Genomic DNA, 17,745 nt, shown 5'->3' with positions numbered 1-17,745 from the left:
TATCAATACAGAGTCCTTCCCTTTGCCCTAAAGTCAGCTCCCCCAATATTTGCAAAATGTACAGCAGTAATCACAACACATCGGAGAAAACAATAAATATTTGTCTACCCTTATGTAGACAACTGACTCATAAAAGGAACATCCTCAGAAGAACCCCTAAGCAATTTTCAAACATGTTTCCACACTGTCACCAAGTTAGGTCTACAAGTACACCTCAAAAAATCTACAACCTCCCCAATTAAAAACATTTGTCATCTGAAGGCTACAATAGATAAGCAGTCCGAAAAAGTGTATCCTTAGGAGGAGATACTGCTATCAATCCAACTGAAGTGTCACACTCTATTACAAACTTCTTATGCAACAGCTCAACAGATTTAATCTCTATTGGGATCGATGGCCTCTTGCATTTTTCTAGTTCCTCATGGCAGACTCCACGTGAGATCTTTACAGCAATGTCCGAAGGGCCAGTGGAACCAGTCCTCAAACAATTGGGAGAAGAAACTGCCTATATCACAATCCGGCAATCAGAACAACTTCTCCGATTGTTCAGGTGGACAATACAACAACAATGTGTTACCTGAATAAGCAGGTAGGGACCCATTTGAGATTTCTGTCCCTAGAATCACAAACTGTATGGAAATGGCTTATTGCAAGGAACTTCACAATTACAGTTGTCTTTCCACTGAGTGTTCAAAACATGGAAGTGGACACCCTTAGATAAACCTTCCAAGAAAACCATGACTGGGATCTAAACGACAATGTTGTAGAATTTGTTTTCCAAGAATGGGGATATCCTCAGATAGAAGTACTTGCTGACATAAAAAACAAAAAATGCCAAGACTACACTTCCAGATATTAGAAACAAGGAACTAAGGGAAATTTCTGTATACATTTCTATCAGTTCCCCTCATTCCAATAGTTCTGGCCAAATTGTATTGGTCCAAAACCAGGATGATAATGATTGCGTGAGAATGGCTTTGTCAGTGGTTCACAAACCTTCTTCATCTAGCAAACTGTCCACACAAGAGGTTGCCGGACAGGATCTCCTGTATAAGGTTGGGGGCCAGATTCTGCACCCAAACTTCCACCACTGATCTTGGTCGTATTGCTGTTGAATTCATGCAGTTTGGCCATCTAGGTCATCCACAAGAGTGCCTGAACATTCTCAGAGAAGCCAAGCATCCTCCCCAGAGATATTTATGCGCCTTCAAGAGGAAGATATTTTGCATTTGGTGCATTCAGACTAACTACAATCCTTCTTCCTATCAAAAAGACATGCTGATACCGTATCTTCTTCCTCCGGCAAGGTCTGGTTTACAGTTTTCCTCTGTTAAAGTTCACCTTGCAACTGTAACTGCCTATAGAAATTTCAATCACAAACCACTATTTTTTTTAAATACCTGTGATTAAAGACTTTCTATAAGGCATTAAAAAGGTTTTTTCTAACAGTTGAGACCATTTCTTCTCCTTGGGAGCTTAACATTGTTTGTTCCAAGCTAATGGGACCCTTGTAGTCTCTGGATGTTAAGAGTCCGGAAATTGAACAGAAGATATAAGACAGCCAGACTATCTTTTCATAAACTATGGCCCAATATGTACAGGATTGCCTTCTTGTAGCCAATCTGTTTCTAGATGAATTATATCATGTATTATTCTTTTATGATAAGTGGCAAAGAAATCCGTATCTAGCAGGCTTAAAGAACATTCTGCAGGGGGAAAGGCTGCTACCCTATTTTTTCTTCGGAATATTCCCATTTCCATCAAAGTAAGGCGGCTACTTGGAGATCTGTTCACAGCCGCGGCCCGTGCTTTGGTGGTGTGGGGCCACGACTACCCTCCTTTTGCCTCTCAAGAAGAGTGTCTGTCAGGCTGAGCAAATGCAGGCTCCCGGATGCCTGAGCTGAACATTGCTGAGCTGAAGAAGTCACAGCCCTGTGTGACCTCTTCAGCCTAGCAAAGGTGCCTCGAGGCCCTCCCCTTCATGACAAGGGGGAATGTTGCTGATTGCTTCGGACGTGTGCGGTTCAGTTTTAAGCCCTGAATCTCCCAGGGCCGAATGTCAATCAGTGACACCTCGTCACAGAGTGGGGTGGGGTCAGCAGTCTCACTAACGACATCGTACTCTGTGACGAGTTTGGAATACTGCCTTCCCTCACTGGCTGACCTTATGTTAGCCAGTGAGGGATGGCAGCAGTCCCAACCCTCCCTGGACCTCCAAGGCAGAGCTGAAGGGTAAATGTGTGTGTGTTTTTTTTAAAATGTGTGTGTATGTTTGAATGTTTGATAATAAGTGTTGTGAATGGATCTGTGTGTGCGCACTTGTGTGACTGAATGAGTGTGCATGTGTGCCCTGCCCGCCCCTCTCCCTCCTAAAATTACCGGCCGCCACTGTCTGTTCATACGTTTACTAAACCCTACTGCTTAGATTCAGCACAAGAGTGGATACTCAAGTTGGGCAGGTTTCTTTAAGTAATCTTTTCGGTGATGGTTGCATCTGTTTTTATTTTATGTCTGCCTTTTTGTGGGATCGGCTTGCTATTTTATCTGTACTTATGACTACTGATAAGTATCCCCTGGAAGGGAAGGAAAAGTTACTTACCTGTAATCCTAGATCTCTTCCAGTGAAATACTCATCAAAGCCATAAGCAGCCCTCCCATTTCCCCATATGTTTGCTTCACCTAGGATTCCTAATTTCTGTAAATATGACTTGACCTAACTGTCACCTGTGAGACATGATGGGATACAGGGGGTACTGTATGGTTCGTAGAGGCACTGTTCCAGTTTTCTATTCTATGCTTTGCATTGCAGCCTCTTGGCTAAAAATGTCTTGTGTGTTCCCTTTCTTTTCCCTTTAAAAAGGTTTGTGGAAGAATTTTTATGGCCACCTTTTTATGTTGATGCATGTCTATGCAATTGCCTTTTTTTTTAATGATAATTCAATGAAATCTGGCCATTTTTAGGCTTATCAGGCTGCAAACATATATAAAGTACTATAGTGCAAATTTTGGTAAACATATATGTGTACTTTTTAAAGTGCTCCATGATACCTGCACGTGGATGGAACTGTTCAGTGCTCATGACTTTGATGAGTATTCCTCTAGAAAGAGAACTAGGATTACAAGTAAGTAACTTTTTCTGTCCCAAAATGTCATAAAGTTAACTCGGGTGCTAAATCAGCCAACGCCCACCTTTCTGCTTACTGTCCGTTCTGAGCCTGTTCGCTTGCCCATCCTTCAGTGAGAGGAGACAACCTAGCTGAGAAAATGCCAGCAATAGAGACCGATATACCCCATTCATACCTTTGCTTCGACATAAACAAGAAATCTTTAGCGTTCCTCAGTGGTCTTTGTGAAGTGTGGCAATTTGGGAGCACCTTCGTTTCCCTTCCCACACAACTCTCCAATAGTTGTGGTTGATTTTGCCTTAATTACCCACCCTGTCTTCCTGCCATTTATCGTCATACAAGGCAGCTTCCACAAGAGGCCTTTTGGTTTTCAGGCTGTCACTAATGAACAGTGCTGGGATCAATAAAAGCTAATTACTATCACTGTAAAAGATCAGCACCTGGTGGAAGCAGTTTATGGAGACGCCAGAACTTGGGAAGAGGGAAATAACTATTCTCAACGCCTTTCTGACTTTTCCACTGAAAATCTAAAATCACCAATTGATTAGCTGTTTAATTACCAACAAAAAATTGCCAAGCTGAATTATCTTGAAAATACTAAGCCAAATCATAAAATATGCATTTTATTAATAAAGAAGGTGTTTACGGCTGTAAAGAGGGGTTCTGTCTTTACAGAATCACTTTTGCATTTTGTCACTGCAGGGACATACCAGCTGCATATATATCATGTCTCAACTTCTGTATGCCATGCATACTAGTCTTAAGGGTACCATGGCACATTTTATAGTTGAATTAATGTTAGTGGTAGGCACTTAAACATGGCAGAAATGTGTCTTTTGGCATGTGCTTACTGCAGCTTAGACTAAAGTAGCTAAAGGTAGTTAGCACAATCTTCATGCCATGGTTTGAAGTCTCTTGCGTAGGTATTGCAAAGCGTTACTGTAAGGAATATGCAGATTTTTACTATTAGGCTACTTGTGCAGTTTTTATGTATATTTTAATGTGGCCTTACTTACCTAATAGCCATATAGGCCATTTTGGGAAACTACTCGCCAATGTTGAAGGCGTTGAAGATCATGTGCTGGGAGATGGTTAACAGCCTCTTAGTGCTTATAGGGCTGATTAGTTCAGCAAATCAGTTAAAAAAGTGAAAAAATAAGAGACACCGGAAAAGAAAGATTTTCCTACAGTATCACTGATTGCACTGTTGAGAAACCGTGACCATACTGGATGAACCAAAGTACAGCAGTTTTTTTTATTTAGTTCATTTTAGATTTTGTGTTGTTTCGGTCCCAATGATCTGAGTTAAGAAAAAAATGTGAATTGTGAACAATGTTCTTACTATAAGGAGATAGGTGAATGCAAATGGCACAAAATGTCATGGTTAGAATGGCCATAAAGTTTTAAAATAACCCCAGGCACATACATAGCACTCCATGCCTATATGCAGTGGTGACTAGCTTGCATTTACAGTGGTGGGGTGGGACACAATAATATATTTTCTTTTAAAAAAGGCACTTACCTTCACGCTGTCCTCACTGCGTACTCCTCTCCTCTCGAGTGCGGAACCAGGGAACTACACTAACAAATCCTGCTGCTGCTCTCATGCTGTTAGACCGCATGACAGCAGTGTCGGGACTGGAGGGAGCGGCCTCTCAGGCCTGTGCTTTCTCTAAACCCAGCTGTCTTAAGGCAGCTGGGTTAGAGAATTTGAAAGTGCTCATGTCAGGACTGCCGGCCAAAAGGACATGCGAACTTTAAATTAAATTGCAGAGCTCCCTGCTGCTGTCAGTCAGCAGCTATTTCCCCGCCCGGACACTCGGTTCAGGATGGGGTGCTAAAAAATAATATAGTAATAAATAAACTTTATTACTATTTCATTTTTCAGCTCTGGGGGCATTTTTTTAGCGTGGCAACGCTCCTCTGCTCTCCAATGGAGGGGCCGCCCGTGTCTATATGCCGAGTGTTAAAAAAGGCAAACACCGTTTTCTTTCATAGATTTCTAGCTGAAAGTGCTCCTATTTAATTTCTTGAGGTATTTGTTGTGAATCAAATTCACTGCGCATCTTAACTGTAAATGTTTTTTCTTTCTAGGCCCCACTTGTTGCTATTGACTCCTACTATTATGGCAAATTGGTAGTAGCACCTCTGAACATTGTTGTGTATAATGTTCTCACGCCGCACGGACCTGATCTGTACGGTAAGGCACCTTTTTTAAAGGTATACTATGATTTGCAATGAACAATTACAGAAGTCACTGCTAAGTATAGAAAGAGTTATGAATTGAACGGCAATTTTCAAAAAATGTTCTAGACATTTTGCCAATGGCAAGGTGCCCGTCAGTATTGTGGCAAGCATCATTATACTGACTCCAAAGTGAGACGTGGTCTATTCTCACAATTCTTGTTACTTCATTTACATATTTGAAGTGTTCAGTGAGATTGCAAAACTCACTTTAAGGCAGAAAGATTTTGAAAGTTCAGCCCAGCTATGCTGTAAGTGCACATGCAACACAGCAGCGGTGCCTGACTCTCCTGTTGTTCCAAGTTTAAGAGCTCCTTCTTTTACAATTCCTCATTGCAAAGGAATGCTAAGTTTCATTAACCTCTTCGCTGCCAGGCCTTTTCCCCTCCTGTGCCGAGCCTTTTTTTGGTTATTTGGGGCACTTCGCGCTTAGACCCTCATAACTTTTTGTTCACAAAAGCTACCCACGCTAATTTGCGTCCTTTTTTTCCCAACATCCTAGGTATTCTAGAGGTACTTTTGGTTCCCCTGAAGGAGACCAAGAAATTAGGCAAAATACAGTGAAACTTTTTTTTTTGGCAAAAAAATGGGGGGAAAAGGCTGCAGAAGGCGGCTTGTGTTTTTTTAGCTGAAAACGGCATAAACAAAGGGTTTGCGATGGTAAGATCACCATCTTCCCAGCTTTCAGGAACAGGCAGACTTGAATTAGAAAACCCAATTTTTCAATACAATTTTGACATTTTACTGGGACATACCCCATTTTTACTATTTTTTGTGCTTTCAGCCTCCTTCCAGTTAGTGACCAAAATGGGTGAGAAACCAATGCTGGATCCCAGAAAGCTAAACATTTCTGAAAAGTAGACAAAATTCTGAATTCAGCAAGGGGGCATTTGTGTAGCTCCTACAGAAAATAACAGCTGAAATAAAAAAGTATTGAAATTGAGGTGAACGAAAACCAGCCATTTTCCTGCGATGTCAGATTTTTGAAAGCAATATACCGTTACCTCAACTGGACTCTTCTGGGTGCGGGGATATATAGGGCTTGTAGGTTCATCAAGCCAATAAATGAGCTGCGCCTTGCAATGGGTTTTTATTCTATAACGGGTAAACAGCAATTAATTTGCTGAAATCTAAAAAGTGAAAAATAGGTATCAAGAAGACCTTTGCATTTCCGAAATGGCCACAAGATAAGGTGTTGAGAAGAAGTGGTTATTTGCACATCTCTGTATTTCGGGGTGCCCATACTAGCATGTGAATTACAGGGCATTTCTCAAATAGACGTCTTTTTTCACACTGTCTTACATTTGGAAGGACAAAATGTAGAGAAAGACAAGGGGCTATAACACTTGTTTTGCTATTCTGTGTTCCCCCACGTCTCCCAATAAAAATGGTACCTCACTTGCGTGGATAGGCCTAGCACCCGCGACAGGAAATGCCCCAAAACACAGCGTGGACACATCACATTTTCACAAAGAAAACAGAGCTGTATTTTGCAATGTGCCTAGCTGTGGATTTTGGCCTCTAGCTCAGCCGGCACCTAGGGAAACCTAGCAAACCTGTGCAGTTTTTAAAACTAGACACCTGGGGGAATGGAAGATGGGGTGACTTGTGGGGCTCTGCCCAGGTTCTGTTACCCAGAATCCTTTGCAAACCTCAATATTTGGCCAAATAAACACTTTTTCCTCTCATTTCGGTACAGAAAGTTCTGGAATCTGAGAGGAGCCACAAATTTCCTTCCACCCAGTGTTCCCTCAAGTCCCCCGATAAAAATGGTACCTCACTTGTGTGCGTACGCCTAGCGCCCGCGAAAGGAAATACCCCAAAACACACCGTGGACACATCACATTTTTCCACAGAAAACAGAGGTGTTTATTTACAAACTGCCTACCTGTGGATTTTGGCCTCTAGCTCAGCCGGCACCTGGGGAAACCTAGCAAACCTGCACAATTTTGAAAACTAGACACCTAGGGTAATCCAAGATGGAGTGACTTGTGGGGCTCTCACCAGGTTCTGTTACCAAGAATCCTTTGCAAACCTCAAAATTTGGCCCAAAAACACTTTTTCCTCCCATTTCGGTGACAGATAGTTCTGGAATCTGAGAGGAGCCACAAATTTCCTTCCACCCAGCGTTCCCCCAAGTCTCCCCATAGAAATTGTACCTCACTTGTGTGTGTGGGCCATGTGCCTGCAACAGAAAAAGGCCAAAAACTTGTAGAGATTGAGGGGATAGCACAGCGAGTTGATAAGCACATATTTTTCTTTTATACATCTTTTAGGCTGGCTCTGCTTTAGGGACCCATGCAAGTGAGGTATCATTTTAGTTGGGGGACTGAGGGGAACGCTGGGCGGTAGGAAATTGGTGCCGCAGCGGTGATCCTACAAAGAAAAATGAGGAAAATATGATTTTTTAATGCAAATTTTGAGGTTTGCCGAGGAGTCTGGGTAAGAAAATGTTGGGGGATCCAGGCAAGCCACACCCCCTTGGACTCCTTGGGGTGTCTATTTTTAAAACATGTCTGGGTCTGGTAGGTTTCCCTAGATGAAGGCCGCACCGGGACCAAAACCATAGTTGCCCTCCCCCCACAAACACAGGTAGTTTTGCAATAGATCATTTTGGTGTGTCCACATACTTATGTGATGTTCCAAACACTGAAATTGTGAAAAGAAACACTCTTAGGTTATGTTAAAAAGACCCCTCACCCACCAACTAAGTTGGTGACATGCTTCATCATCGGGGTCCCACCTGCGGCACCTAGCTTGTCATAGGTGTGCTGCGACACCTGATTACATCGGAGCATGTTTTGTCATTTTTACCACACATACTGGTTGGATTTGGCACGAGGGTGAGTGATGGTTCAGTGGATCAAATTTTATTAACAAGAGATTTCACAAAAATGAAATGCACTGTTAATAACTGAAAGGCCAAAAAACGGAACCAATGACTCACAGCTTGTGAGCTGTAAAGCCACGGCAAGGCGCCAACCGCTTTACAGTTCATTCACACACCTTTCATACATGACATGCACAAGACCTTTCACACCGCCAGCCACGGGCCCAACACATTACAACACTTGCATCGACAGACAACGCCACTCAAGGGCCCATCACTTACATACGCCCACATGCCTGATACAACAATCACACCAGCTGATGGGAGTGTGTGGACTGGCGTTTGGCTGGCAGTGTGTTGCAGTAGCCAACAGCAAGTCAATCTGTACACAGTCAGCCAAGCACCACTCCACACACAATGGCATCACTTTTTTTTTTTTTTAAACAAAGGAACCACTAACTAATTAGAAATAATTACAAAACTACAAACACAAAAGCTCTAAGTACATGACAGAAATGCAACCATCAAACTGAACACATGAAAATACAAAACAGGCAGTTTACACTCATGGTTGTTCCCAGTAATTCTTCTGGGTGTGGTAATTCTTGAAACAACCACCCACACACAGCCCAGGCTGTGAAGGACAATCTGGGCGGTACATTCGAGACTCCCTCCGGATACCTCTTCGAAAACACACTCTACATTTCTTAGCTGGAAAGTCTTTTTTGGGTGTGGGAGAAATGTGCTCAGCAAAGTGGCAATCTTTCAATCTAGCCACATCCTCCACCACTGCTTCTCTAGGAACACTGGCCTGTTCCACCACAATAAGGCTCTCTATCATTGACTCCTGAAATTTCACAAATGTCGTCTTTGACTCTGGAGACCTATCCTTAAACACAATAAAAGCATTAAAAGTTGCTAAGTGGAAGAGGTGAATTGCTTACTTCTTATACCAAAAGTAAGACTTATGAATAGCAGTTCCAACCTTTGATCAACTCTATCTACACCTCCCATGTGCTTATTATAATCTAAAACGCACACAGGTTTATGCACTTCAGCAACCTGGCCCCAGACAGTCACGGGGGAAGTACTCTCATCATGGATGGTACTTAGCATGTAGACATCCCTCCTGTCTGAAAATTTCAAAGCTGGCAGCTCATCATTCCGCAAGGCACTGCACTGTCCCCTCTCAAGTTTTTTACAGGCAAGCTTCCTTGGATAGCCTTTCCGGTTACAACGAATTGTGCCACAAGCAACAGTGTCCACTCCAAACAATCCCTTGAACATCTGCACTCCAGTGTAGAGAATTTATCTACATACAAATGGTGACCTTTGTTGAACAGTTGTCTACCAAGTTCCCACACAATTTTCTCAGTAACTCCAAAAGTGGGAGGACAACCAGGGCGGTCAAACTGGAATCCCTACCAGTGTAGATACGGAAACTATACACATATCCTGTACTACTTTCAGACAGCATATACAATTTAATTCTATATCGTGCCCTCTTGCTAGGAATGTACTGCCTAAAAATCAAACGACCTTTGAAGAGGACCAAAGACTCATCCACAGCTATTTCTTTGCCTTTAACATAGACCTCTGAAAACCGATCTACAAAATGATCAAGGAGAGACCTAATCTTAAAAAACCAGACAGAATCAGGGTGATCTTGTGGCAAGGCTAATGCATTGTCAACAAAACGCAACATCCTAAGAAGAAGCAAATACCGATTACGACTCATGGTTGCAGGAAATATATCTGTTGCCATCAAGGGACTAGTAGACCAATAAGAAGCCAGTGACGGCTTCCTTATCAACCCCATCAAAAGAGTCAAACCCAAAAACCTTTTCATCTCCTCCAAATTTGTGGGAATCCACAGGGTAGCTTTAGAGTGTGGCCTAAGTCTAGCAGCGTTGTCCCTCAAATATTGCTAAGCATACAAATTAGTCTGCTCAACAATCTCTTCCAAAAACACATCATCCACAAATAACTCAAAGAAATTGACAGGCAAAAAGTTCTCTGTATTGACTCTACACCCCAGGAGACCAGTAAAGGCAGGCAACTCTGGCTGCTCCATGTTTGGGGCAACCCAGAGTTCAGGTCTTCTAATGGAAAACCTTTCAGCCCCAGGTTGCTGCACTGATGGCACATCAGTGTCCTCCTCTAAAACAGGCCCTTCATCTGCACTGAGTGTGGCTTCCTCATCAGAAGATTCCTCTCCGACAGAAACTTCACTGCCAGAATCTCTCACTTCCTCCTCTGCCTCAGATGCAGAGTTCGTCTCATAATCATGATCAGACAATGACTCAAAAACCTGCTGAGCGGTCATCCTGCGGCTAGCCATGATCTTTCCTACGAAAGTTAACTGGACAAATGCTCCACCAACAACCAGCACTGTGTAAGATAAGTAATAAAGTGTAGCTTTATCAGTAAGAGTTATAAACTCAAAAACTATACCGCTCACTTGCCTGAAAAAGCTTGACTCACCAGCAACTACTCTGCACAGACACAGCAATCACCAATAATATCCCTCTAAAAAGAAAGAAAGAAAACCAAATTAGAAATAAGACAACACAAATATCATTGGCAAGAAATCTAAGGACAATTTCACAAACAAACCTGCATTTAGTACACCACATACAAACACGTCATTCATGCATGGCAACAATACTCCTTTGGAGTAAATTGTTTTTACTTACCTAAAACGTGCAACTATGCAAACCGCAGGTCAACCACCGCCAAAACCGCAAGGAGCCACAGCAAAGAAAGCAAAAGCTTTGAACTAGAACAAAAAGGAAGAATTTATTTTTATCACAAATGCAAATACTTCGTCAGTTGACAAACACCCCACCATCAAGCATTTAGAAATTGGTGCCTAAGTGGATTCTGCCATAGGGGCAGATGGGCCTACTAAAAAATAGGCCTATCTGCCCCAAGGAGGGCAGAAAATACCTTTAGTAGTGTGTCCCCACGGGGAGCGACCCTTGCCCGAGGGGCCACCTCCCACACAAAAAAACACACACACGCACTATCCCTGGTGCCTAAGTGGCTTCTGCCCCCTTGGGGACAATGGGCCTAAAAAAAAAATAGGCCCATCTGCCCCCAAGGGGAGCAGAGATGGCCAACAGTTCCTTGCCCAAGGGGACGCCCCCCTAACATAAATAAACATATAAAAAAAAATCCCTGGCGTTCTAGTGGTTTCTGCCCCCTTTGGGGGCAGATCATCCTAAAAATAATAGGCCGATCTGTCCCCAAGGGGGGCAGAAATGGCCTTGGTACACATGCACCAAAGGGGGGCGAGCCTTGCCCAAGGGGCCACCTCTCCTTCCCCCACTAACACACACACACACTATCGCTGGTGTCTAAGTGGCTTCTGGCAGAGGGGCCTAAAAAAATAGGCCCATCTGCCCCCAAGGGGGGCAGAAATGGCCAACAGTTCAATGCCCCTCCACATAAATAAAAAATTTTACTAAAATCCCTGGTGTTCTAGTGGTTTCTGCCCCCAAGGGGGGCATAAATGGTCACTGGTAACATGCCCCCCAAAATGGGACCAACCCTTGCCCGAGGGGCTGCTCCCAAACAACAAAATCAAGCAATATGAAAAATAAATAAATCCCTGGTGTCTAGTGGTTTCTGCCCCCCTTTAGGGCAGATCAGCCTAAAAATAATAGGCCGATCTGCCTGGGGGCAGAAATGTCCACAACAAACATGCCCCCCAAATGGGGGCGACCCTTGCCCAAGGGGCCGCTCCTGACACACAAACAACACACTAAAACAAAACAAAAATCCCTGGCGTCTAGTGGGCATTCCTGCTGTCCAATCGCAATGCGATCGGGCTGCAGGAATGCTCAAAGAGACACCGGGGGAAAGGAGAACCCTTTCCTTTCCCCCGGTGCCTCTTTGTTTACAACCCCCCACCCGCCGGAGGAGAAACTCACCTCTTTCTCCTTGATCGCACTGGAAGCAAATGGCTTCCAGTGCGACCGGCACCCTGTAATTATGTCAGCACGCAATCGCGCGCTGGTGTCATTACCGGGGGGGTAAGGGGGCAGGGGTGGAAGGGGAAGGGCTTCCCCTTCCATCCATGCCTTGGCGGGGTGGGAGAGAAGCCCACAGAGGGAGCGCTAGCGCTCTCTCTGTGCTCAGTGCCCAGGACGTAATGGTTGCGTCCTCGGCACATGAGCACTGTGCCGCGGGACGAAACCATTACGTCCGCGGCACAGAATCGGTTAAAACATACCCCTTTCAGTAACATTCCTTTTACACACAGGAGCTGAAGGGTTAGATAGGGCAGTTGTGGAAATTTTCCCCTGACATTAAAATTGTAAAATCGATATTTTAGGTTTAGATCAGAAATATAAGCATATATTGTTGTCCGCTTGTATTTCCTGAGAAATGGCAGTTGGGAATAAAGTCTGATACATTCTATTTTTGCACTATTTTTCAATAAATATTGAATTTTTTCACCTTTCGCATTCCAGTTTATTTTGCCCTTGTGTGAACCTCTCTTTAAAATGTAGCTGGACTCTGTGTGTCATTCTGGCCCTCTGCAAAATAATAATTACTTTCCATTTAGTCACCCAGATAATTCATTAGTCCCTGATAACTGAAGTAAATGTTTGCGTGTGAGAGAGACCTTAAAAGATAAAAGCAAAGCAAAACTATGAGTTCCAGGAGGTGAGGTGTTCTTGTCTGACAAGCAAGAACTGTCTGAAGGTGTAACTTGCAATTAAACTGGATGAATTGATAGCAATAGGTGCCCTTAAATACAACCCAAATATTCATCCAAACTTGAGAGAGTTGGTTGATGTTGGTCTAAGTAGTCTCTTTTCGCTATAATATGAACAGATGCATGACTTTGTTCATACAGTTTAAAACCAGGTTTCATTCATCAAGCTGCGTCATTCAAAGCCTAACTTTCACCTGGCATGGGACAATATGAACACTTTGGCTAGTCTTGCTCAATGCCCGGTATGAAGGTGGACATTTACTAAACAATTCTTTTAATTTACCTGTACTCTTCACTTTTGGCATTCTCTTCTCTCTGGTCCGCCACCAGCTTTGCCCGTTTGTTGCAGAGAGAGCTGGTTGGCTTTTCCCCTCACTCCCTCTGGGTCACTAGACTGCCTTCATTTTGGGCAGGTCTAGACATTTGGGCTCGTGTCAGGGAACTGCATTTAAGCAGTTGCAGGGTGTGGCCTTGCAGTGCAGCTCAGGCAAGGGACTTAATTGCTATGGTTGTTATACCTCACTAAATATTGATTATTTAATTTTCTGTTTAATATCTGATGAGCCTACTGTTGCGCTGCTATTTTAGACTTTTTACTAGCTTAGTAGCTTTTAACAATTACTTTAGTTTCCCTGCACTGTTCACTTTTGACATTCTCTGCTCTCCAGTCTGCTGACGACAGCTTAAGTGTTTGGTTGCGGAGATAGCTGGTTGACTTTTCCCCTCACTTCCTCTGGGCCACTAGACCACCACCAATTTGGGCAAGTCAGCATTCTAGACATCGTGGCTCTTGTCAGAGAACTGTATTTAAGCAGCTCCACTTTTTTAGTTTTCCCTGTACCCCTTGGTCCTCTGGTAATATGGCCAGGAAGCTAATACTGAAATACTCCTTCATTGAATTAAAACAAATCCATACGGGCCTCTCACTATGCTGAACTCTGCCCTTTCTGAAGGGGCCAGTAACTTGAAAATTGTGCAGATTCTCCTTCTTAAACACTGTGACTACAAGGAGGGGCTCAAACTAGAGGGCCTTAACGCCTCTGTCTCCTGGCCCTTCTGTAGTGTCTCCCCTGAAAGCTTCTAAGCAGAATAGCCATACTACCTCTCCCTCACACAATAACAATACTGTGAAGATAGACCGCCACTATTGCAATATTAGATCCATGGCAAAGCACTCCATAGAAATATGGGACCTTATTTCCATCTATTGTCCCAAGCTATGCTTCTTTACCAAGACCTGACTTTGCAGTTCAGCACTTCCTTGCATTGCATTAGCCATACATATTCATTATTCTCTGGTTAAACTAGACAGGAAAGAATGTCAGGGAAGCATTGTCGCTATCTCCTTCCACAATTCCATAAAAATCAAACTAGCCGACCCCCTACTCTCAGCCTGGCTTGAGATGTGCATTTTTAAGATTACCATCTCTATCGCTGAGGTCTAGAGAGGCACTTTGATTTACTGCCCACCGGGCACCAGGAAATATTTTACCCAGACACTAAACCATTACATTGTACCTCATATTTTAGCTTCCGACAAATTTTTATTGCTGGGCAACTTTAATTACCATGGTGAGGACACCGATGACAAAGGCATGTCGCAACGCTTAGCTGACTTGGAGATAGTTGGGCTTAAACAAATAATATTGGACTCAACACACAGGGCTGGACCCACCCTTGATCTAATTTTTATAAATATAGTGGGAATAACTTGTGAACCTCCCCGCCTATTAATTGGTCAGACTATTATTTGATTGTGTTTTCTATCCCATGTAAGAAAGCCTCAGGGAAGCCCAAGATTGAGGACTTCAGACCTCAACACCTCTGGAAGATGGTTTCTCCTGCCACCTTTTCAGAGGCTTTTAAGGTTCCCACACTGTCACCCCATATGGACACAAATACTGTTCTAGCTGCCTATAATGATTTGCTAATAAATACTTTAGATCACATAGCCCCATTAAAAAAAAAAAAAACCCACACGTGCTCTTCTCAGAAGCCAAACACCACTGCCAGGAAAAATCCAAGTGCAAACTCCTGTAGAGCAGATGGCGCTCCACTAAAGCCCTTGTGGACAAAACAGCATATCGGGCTATGCTGAGGAATTATCAGAATATGACAAAAGCAGCACGGAGAACGCATATTTCCTTGACGATAGCCCAAGCGGGCAACTCTACAAATGCGTTATACAAAGTGCGAAATAACTTCCTGAAACCACCCGCATGCACACCCACTATTCTGGCCTCCCAAAGTCTCTGCGACTCCCTAGCAGATTTCCTTGAAGAGAAATTTTACACCTACCTCAGTAAATTGAGAAATTGAATTTGACCAGAATCAACCACACCCCGATGCCACTACTTGTGTGGGTGATGTTGATCTCTGCTCCACGGAACAGGTCCTGATGATGCTAGCCCAAGTAAAATCAGGCTCCCCCTGGGATCCCTGCCCCCCAGAATTGTGACCAGTTTAGCTTATCATTTGTCACCTTTCATAACAATGTTGTTAATCTCTCCTTAGGTTCTGTGAAAGTGCCAACTTAATGGAATCAGCAAAAGTATTCCATCTTCCTTCCTAAAAAGCCGTCTTTAAATCCCGAAGTACTTTTGAATTATAGGCCAATCTTGTTGCTACATTTGCTTGCAAAAGCCTTCAAAAGCTTTATTAGCAAACAACTAATATCCTTTCTAGAAGTACACAAGATCCTAGATCCTTCACAATCGGGTTTTCGAGCTCTACACAGCACGAAGACAGGACTTTTGGCAGTCACTGACTTATTTGTCTCTCCTTAGACGTAGGAACCCCCAGTCATGCTAGTAATAATGGATTTATCTGCAGCTTTTGACACAGTCTCCTACTCTGTTCTAATCCGTAGACAAAATGAAGCAGGTATCTATGGCAGAGCTGGTAAGCCTCCTCCCCCCCGGGGTATTTCGTGCCTAGGCCTCCATAACCTTTTGTACACATAAGGTATCCACTCCAAACTTGTGTTCTTTTTTTCTTACATCCTGGGTATTCTAAAGGTGCCTGTGGTTTTTGGATTACCCTGGGGGGACTGAGAAAATAGGCAACATATAGTATAATTTTGAATTAAAAAAAAAATAGGGAAAAGTGCTCCAGATAAGTGGTTTTTTTTTTCCCCCTAAAATGGCATCCACGAACGGTTTGCTGTATTAAAGCCATTGTCTTCCCAACTTTCAGGAACATGCGGAGCTGAATCAAAAATCGTAATTTTGTACTACCGTTTTGGCATTTTTATTAGGTGTAACCTATTTTCCCTATTTTTTGTACTCTGAACCTACTTGCAGTTAGGGGTGAAAACAAGTGTGAAACCCATGGGTGATCCAGAAAAGCTATGGATTCCTGAAAAGTAAACAAAATTCCGAATTCAGCATCTATATGTAGATCCTTCAAGGTTTTCCCAAGAAAAATAACTTTTGAAAAAAAGGAATATTGAAAATCAGTAGGAAAAAACGGTCTTTTGTGACAAAAGTTTCATCTGTAACTTTTTGATATGATGACAAATTGACAAAAGCAATACAGGGAGTGCAGAATTATTAGGCAAATGAGTATTTTGACCACATCATCCTCTTTATGCATGTTGTCTTACTCCAAGCTGTATAGGCTCGAAAGCCTACTACCAATTAAGCATATTAGGTGATGTGCATCTCTGTAATGAGAAGGGGTGTGGTCTAATGACATCAACACCCTATATCAGGTGTGCATAATTATTAGGCAACTTCCTTTCCTTTGGCAAAATGGATCAAAAGAAGGACTTGACAGGCTCAGAAAAGTCAGAAATAGTGAGATATCTTGCAGAGGGATGCAGCACTCTTAAAATTGCAAAGCTTCTGAAGCGTGATCATCGAACAATCAAGCGTTTCATTCAAAATAGTCAACAGGGTCGCAAGAAGCGTGTGGAAAAACCAAGGCGCAAAATAACTGCCCATGAACTGAGAAAAGTCAAGCGTGCAGCTGCCACGATGCCACTTGCCACCAGTTTGGCCATATTTCAGAGCTGCAACATCACTGGAGTGCCCAAAAGCACAAGGTGTGCAATACTCAGAGACATGGCCAAGGTAAGAAAAGCTGAAAGACGACCACCACTGAACAAGACACACAACCTGAAACGTCAAGACTGGGCCAAGAAATATCTCAAGACTGATTTTTCTTAGGTTTTATGGACTGATGAAATGAGAGTGAGTCTTGATGGGCCAGATGGATGGGCCCGTGGCTGGATTGGTAAAGGGCAGAGAGCTCCAGTCCGACTCAGACGCCAGCAAGGTGGAGGTGGAGTACTGGTTTGGGCTGGTATCATCAAAGATGAGCTTGTGGGGCCTTTTCGGGTTGAGGATGGAGTCAAGCTCAACTCCCAGTCCTACTGCCAGTTCCTGGAAGACACCTTCTTCAAGCAGTGGAACAGGAAGAAGTCTGCATCCTTCAAGAAAAACATGATTTTCATGCAGGACAATGCTCCATCACACGCGTCCAAGTACTCCACAGCGTGGCTGGCAAGAAAGGGTATACATGAAGGAAATCTAATGACATGGCCTCCTTGTTCACCTGATCTGAACCCCATTGAGAACCTGTGGTCCATCATCAAATGTGAGATTTACAAGGAGGGAAAACAGTACACCTCTCTGAACAGTGTCTGGGAGGCTGTGGTTGCTGCTGCACGCAATGTTGATGGTGAACAGATCAAAACACTGACAGAATCCATGGATGGCAGGCTTTTGAGTGTCCTTGCAAAGAAAGGTGGCTATATTGGTCACTGATTTGTTTTTGTTTTGTTTTTGAATGTCAGAAATGTATATTTGTGAATGTTG

The 17,745-nt window shown here is 43.3% G+C and overlaps 1 protein-coding gene across 3 annotated transcripts in view; it reads left to right on the top strand.

Moving 5' to 3' along the window:
• ALG9 (ALG9 alpha-1,2-mannosyltransferase) overlaps window positions 1-17,745 on the top strand; it is a 956,626-nt gene that overhangs the window by 111,228 nt on the left and 827,653 nt on the right. For all 3 annotated transcript variants that reach the window (XM_069225004.1, XM_069225007.1, XM_069225006.1), the window contains one exon: window positions 5,220-5,325. In XM_069225004.1, coding sequence (XP_069081105.1) covers window positions 5,220-5,325 — 106 coding nt within the window. The remainder of the gene's footprint in view (window positions 1-5,219; window positions 5,326-17,745) is intronic.

This window comes from Pleurodeles waltl, chromosome 3_1, assembly GCF_031143425.1.
Source record: "Pleurodeles waltl isolate 20211129_DDA chromosome 3_1, aPleWal1.hap1.20221129, whole genome shotgun sequence".
NCBI classification, from domain to species: domain Eukaryota; kingdom Metazoa; phylum Chordata; class Amphibia; order Caudata; family Salamandridae; genus Pleurodeles; species Pleurodeles waltl.
The sequence above is the reverse complement of the archived record's forward strand: the minus strand, read 5'-3'. Positions and strand labels throughout refer to the sequence as shown.